The following is a 6000-nucleotide window of genomic DNA, read 5'->3' as shown; positions in this document are numbered from 1 at the left end:
CCAAGCGGTCTGTGTCACCACCCTCCTCTATAGCTGTGAAGCTTGGGTAACCTACAGCCGTCACATCGAGTCCTTGGAGCATTTCCACATAAGCTGCCTCCAGCACATCCTGGGAGTTACCTGGTGTGAGTGGGTGCCTCACACTGAACTACTTGTAAAGACCAACTGCAGAAGTATTGAGGCCATGATCACCCAGCGCCAACTGCAGTGGCTGGGGCACGTGATAAGGATGCCCCCATGTCGGCTACCCCGCAGAGTGTTATCCGGCCAGCTACATCATGGTCGACGCTCAGCTGGAGGGCCGAAGAAGCGCTATAAGGATCAGATGAAGAATGCTTTAAGGAAGTGCAAGATTAGACCCAAGGACCTGGAGGATGTTGCTGCTGACCGTACCACTTGATGACAGCTGTGTAGGGACAGGGTTGGTATCCTGGAGATGGAAAGACAGCAGAAGACAGCAGAAGAGAGCCAGGAGAAATGCAGCCATGGTTGCCACCACTACCACATATACATGTCCCACCTGCAATAGGGCTTGTGGGTTCAGGACAGGACTGTATAGTCAAAGTTCTCACCGTTAAAGGAGTGGACGTCGTCATCGGATTTCAACGGACAACCGAAGAGGTTTTCTATGTTTCTAACCAAGGTCCTGTTGAAATGTTGACTGCTTATTCCACTCCACAGATGGTGCCTGACCTGTTAAGTTCCTCCAGCGTATGGTGTGTTGCTCCAGATTTCTGCAGTATCTTTAAATCTGCTAGCCTTGCCTTTTATTCTAACAAGAACATAAAGATTATGGACTCTCAATATTTCAATTTTGAAAGTCTACCAGTTTGTGCTTCAGCTCTCAAAGCAGTCTATCTCAATCCACACCAGACATATTCCTTCTGGTGCCATCATAAATGGTTTTACTCCAGTTTATAATCCTAATCAGGGGCCAGCCCAACGCTTCTCCTTTATTAGCTTGAGACGAATGGAATTATGTTCACACTTCTCTCACCTGCTCCATCTCGTTCCAGTATCTTGTTTTCCCTAGACGGGTCCTCTACATAATGATTAAGGAAACATTTGTCACTCTGTCCCATCCCCAGTCACCTCCCCCCACTCCAACTTCCCTCATCCACCCCTTTCTCAGACCGGCTCTCCCTCTTGTCCAATCAAACGGAAACACACACACACACACACAAAAACACACACACACACACACACACACACACACACACACACACACACACACACACACACACACACACACACACACACACACACACACACACACACACACACACACACACACACACACACACACACACACACACACACACACACACACACACACACACACACACACACCACTGCGCATGCGCACCGGGTGATCGTCATGTGATCGATCCCGTGCTAAAGATGGCGCTGGAGGCGTTGTCCCCCGATTGGAGGTTGGATGCTCTGGATGATGGATCTCAGAGTGGGTAATGGGGGTGTGTGAGACTGAGGGGTGTGGGGAGGGCACGATATCAGGATTGCTGTGCGTTGGGGCAGTTGTTGCAAATGGGTGCAGCCTCCAAACGGCCGGAGAGTAACTGGTGACAAATAGTTCCCGTTTTGCTGCACAATGATGAGCGGCACTTTTACACTTCACCTAAAATGATCACTGCTCGGAAATGTTGAGAAGAATAGGTTCACCTGGAATAAAAATTTACATTCTTGAAGAGGCATGATAGTGAACATTTCCTGCACTAGAGCTCTTTGCTAAGGTTTGACGACGGTTAGGGTAGCCAGTGTCTGATTAAGAAGAAGAGATGAAGCACAAAGTATTTCATTTCTTCCTATGTGCTTAGGAATCCACGTTGAGGTGCAATTGAAGAGTTATGGGAAATTTCTTGAGGAGTACACGAATCAGCTGAAAGGCATTGAAGATGCATTGGATGACTCTATTGGGGACGTCTGGGATTTTACACTTGACCCCATAGCACTTAAGGTACATCTTAAAAATCTTAAATTGCGTATTTTTGTTTTGGGCAAATACTACCAATACAGTGAAGTTTTGGCACATAGACCTATTGTCATTCAGTATCAGAATTGTTATTATGTTCTCAAAGGGGAGTCTGCTATGTTTGTAAGAACATGAGCATTAGGAATAGGAATAACTTCTCAAGCTTTCTCTATCAGTCAGTTTTCATGGTTGATCTACTTTGAATGCTGTCTTCCTGCAATCTCCATGGGGCCTTTAATATCTCAGTATTTATTGATCTCTTTTGAATGCAATGAATGAGTTTCCACAGCTCTCCAAAGAACTTGTATGAAGACATTTCTCTGTATTTCACTACTAAATAGTCCTCATTTAAGATTGTTATCCCTAGTTTTAGACTCCTTAGCATTCTGTGTCCGTTGCCATAATTCAGTGTATACCTTGTCTTTAGTTGGCAAACCATTGTACAAAGCCTTGAGAGATTCCAAAACAGCAATGTGAAGTGGTTTGGAGTTCATCTTCTCTGCAGGATAATCCTCAAAGCAACTGATTAGTGAAATGTGTTTTTTTTTCCCCCAAGTCCATATTGACCATGCTGTTTGCAATCAGTTCTTCAATGTTTTGATTTAATCCGAATATTGACCACAGATTTTCCCTGCTTTCAATGTCAATTTAATAGATCTGTTGTTCCTTGTTTTCCTTCTGTGACAGAACAGGTTGGCAATGCTAATTCTCTTGCCCCTTTGCCCAGTTAGTCACTCCTCCTCGTTCTGGCCCTGGTCTTGTTTCCCCAGTCATTCACACACTTTGCCCTCCCATTCTGCATTTCACCATTTACACACCCCAACAGTAAAACAATCACTAGCCTGGCTAATTCAAACAATCCCTTCAGTTAATGTGCTGTACCGGCTTATAATTCATAAACATAAGGATTCCAAACATTTCGGTTATTTTCACTCACACTGTTACATTGGTTTGTAGACAGCAGAGCGACCCCAAAAAACCCGAGGGACAGTCTTGAGTGTCCTAAAATAATGCCTGGGTTAGTGGAAGCAGGTGCACTGCACCCTACGCAGGCAACACCACTGGTGCGGTGGGAAGATATTATTTTATATTCATCTGATCATGATCTATGGGTTTAACTAAGGCATGTGTTGTGGAATAAAACTGTAGGATGTTAGAATCCTTGTTTAAAATATTCCAATTCTGCATCTGAAATATTGTCTGTCGCATGATTATCTCCCCTGCCCCAGACCAACAGCAGAATTTCCTGTCCTTCTAGGCCAGGCAAAAGTGGATTTAAACCCTCACTCTGGCTTTGCTAGAGAGGTGTGGAGGTTGGATTTGATGCTGAATGGTTGTGTTGGAAAGTTAAAGACAGTGTGTTGTGGGGAAAGCCTCTATTTTTAAGTTTTTGTACAGCTGTGTTTGTATTTGTCTATTTGTAAATACTTTTTGCCTTCACAGCTTCAGTGCAGCTTTTGCATTTTTTTTTCACTTGGCACTAAATAAAACTCCCCGCACTAACTGCTGTTGGGGCTCGCCATCTGTTTTTTTTTATCCCAACTGGTGACCCTCATCGGGCATGCTGACCCACAGCTGGTGGTAAGGTGTGATACTCTTCCTCCTGAAATATTGTTGCCCATTTCATAGGAATCACAGGAATAGAATTTTGGAAAATGATAACCAGAGCCACAATCTACCCACTTGTATTAAAATTCTCTGGGTCATAGGATATATCATTTACAGGCTCATTATTTTCTTAAATGGTGTTTTCATTACAAATATTAATGATTTATGTGAAAGTGGAAAGTGATAAGGTCTGATATGCGGGGAAATCCAAAAGGTTAGAGCCCATGGAATCCAAGACCAGTTGGCAAATTGGTAATCCAAATTGGTAAAGGTGCTGAGGAAGAGGATTCCTTGGAATGTATGCGGGATGGTTTTTTGAACCAACATATCGAGGAACCAACTAGAGAGCAGGCTATTCTGGACTGGGTTTTGAGCAACGAGGAAGGGTTAATTAGCAATCTTGTCGTGAGAGGCCCCTTGGGTAAGAGTGACCATAATATGGTGGAATTCTTCATTAAGATGGAGAGTGACATAGTTAATTCAGAAACAAAAGTTCTGAACTTAAAGAGGGATAACTTTGAAGGTATAAGACATGAATTAGCTAAGATAGACTGGCAAATGACACTTAAGGGATTGACGGTGGATATGCAATGGCAAGCATTTAAAGGTTGCATGGATGAACTACAAAAATTGTTCATCTCAGTTTGGCAAAAGAATACATCAAGGAAGGTAGTGCACCCGTGGCTGACAAGAGAAATTAGGGATAGTATCAATTCCAAAGAAGAAGCATACAAATTAGCCAGAAAAAGTGGCTCACCTGAGGACTGGGAGAAATTCAGAGTTCAGCAGAGGAGGACAAAGGGCTTAATTAGGAAGGGGAAAAAAGATTATGAGAGAAAACTGGCAGAGAACATAAAAACTGACTGTAAAAGCTTTTATAGATATGTAAAAAGGAAAAGACTGGTAAAGACAAATGTAGTCCCCTACAGACAGAAACAGGTGAATTGATTATGGGGAGCAAGGACATGGCAGACCAATTGAATAATTACTTTGGTTCTGTCTTCACTAAGGAGGACATAAATAATCTTCCAGAAATAGTAGGGGACAGAGGGTCCAGTGAGATGGAGGAACTGAGCGAAATACATGTTAGTAGGGAAGTGGTGTTAGGTAAATAGAAGGGATTGAAGGCAGATAAATCCCCAGGGCCAGATGGTCTGCATCCCAGAGTGCTTAAGGAAATAGCCCAAGAAATAGTGGATGCATTAGTGATAATTTTTCAAAACTCGTTAGATTCTGGACTAGTTCCTGAGGATTGGAGGGTGGCTAATGTAACCCCACTTTTTAAAAAAGGAGGGAGAGAAAAACCGGGGAATTATAGACCGGTTAGCCTAACGTCGGTGGTGGGGAAGCTGCTGGAGTCAGTTATCAAAGATGTGATAACAGCACATTTGGAAAGCGGTGAAATGATCAGACAAAGTCAGCATGGATTTGTGAAAGGAAAATCATGCCTGAGGAATCTCATAGAATTTTTTGAGGATGTAACTAGTAGAGTGGATAGGGGAGAACCAGTGGATGTGGTATATTTGGATTTTCAAAAGGCTTTTGACAAGGTCCCACACAGGAGATTAGTGTGCAAACTTAAAGCACATGGTATTGGGGGTAAGGTATTGATGTGGATAGAGAATTTGTTAGCAGACAGGAAGCAGAGAGTGGGAATAAACGGGACCTTTTCAGAATGGCAGGCAGTGACTAGTGGGGTACCGCAAGGCTCAGTGCTGGGACCCCAGTTGTTTACAATATATATTAATGACTTGGATGAGGAATTAAATGTAGCATCTCCAAGTTTGCGGATGACACGAAGCTGGGTGGCAGTGTTAGCTGTGAGGAGGATGCTAAGAGGATGCAGAGTGACTTGGATAGGTTGGGTGAGTGGGCAAATTCATGGCAGATGCAATTTACTGTGGATAAATGTGAAGTTATCCACTTTGGTGGCAAAAATAGGAAAACAGATTATTATCTGAATGGTGGCCGATTAGGAAAAGGGGAGGTGCAACGAGACCTGGGTGTCATTATACACCAGTCATTGAAAGTGGGCATGCAGGTACAGCAGGCGGTGAAAAAGGCGAATGGTATGCTGGCATTTATAGCAAGAGGATTCGAGTACAGGAGCAGGGAGGTACTACTGCAGTTGTACAAGGCCTTGGTGAGACCACACCTGGAGTATTGTGTGCAGTTTTGGTCCCCTAATCTGAGGAAAGACATCCTTGCCATAGAGGGAGTACAAAGAAGGTTCACCAGATTGATTCCTGGGATGGCAGGACTTTCATATGAAGAAAGACTGGATGAACTGGGCTTGTACTCGTTGGAATTTAGAAGATTGAGGGGGGATCTGATTGAAACGTATAAAATCCTAAAGGGATTGGACAGGCTAGATGCAGGAAGATTGTTCCCGATGTTGGGGA

At 43.6% G+C, this 6000-nt stretch overlaps 1 protein-coding gene across 3 annotated transcripts in view; it reads left to right on the top strand.

Annotated features, from left to right (window-relative positions):
- The first annotated feature begins 1354 nt into the window (after positions 1–1354).
- Positions 1355–6000, top strand: part of washc4 (WASH complex subunit 4) — a 115528-nt gene continuing 110882 nt past the window's right edge. For all 3 annotated transcript variants that reach the window (XR_011882965.1, XR_011882964.1, XM_072241680.1), the window contains exons 1-2: positions 1355–1462; positions 1836–1975. Coding sequence is in view for 1 of the 3 variants with exons in the window: in XM_072241680.1 (XP_072097781.1) it covers positions 1402–1462; positions 1836–1975 (201 nt within the window). In the remaining 2 variants the exon portion in view is untranslated. The remainder of the gene's footprint in view (positions 1463–1835; positions 1976–6000) is intronic.

The sequence above is a fragment of the Mobula birostris genome, chromosome 23 (assembly GCF_030028105.1).
Source record: "Mobula birostris isolate sMobBir1 chromosome 23, sMobBir1.hap1, whole genome shotgun sequence".
Taxonomy (NCBI): domain Eukaryota; kingdom Metazoa; phylum Chordata; class Chondrichthyes; order Myliobatiformes; family Myliobatidae; genus Mobula; species Mobula birostris.
The sequence above is the reverse complement of the archived record's forward strand: the minus strand, read 5'-3'. Positions and strand labels throughout refer to the sequence as shown.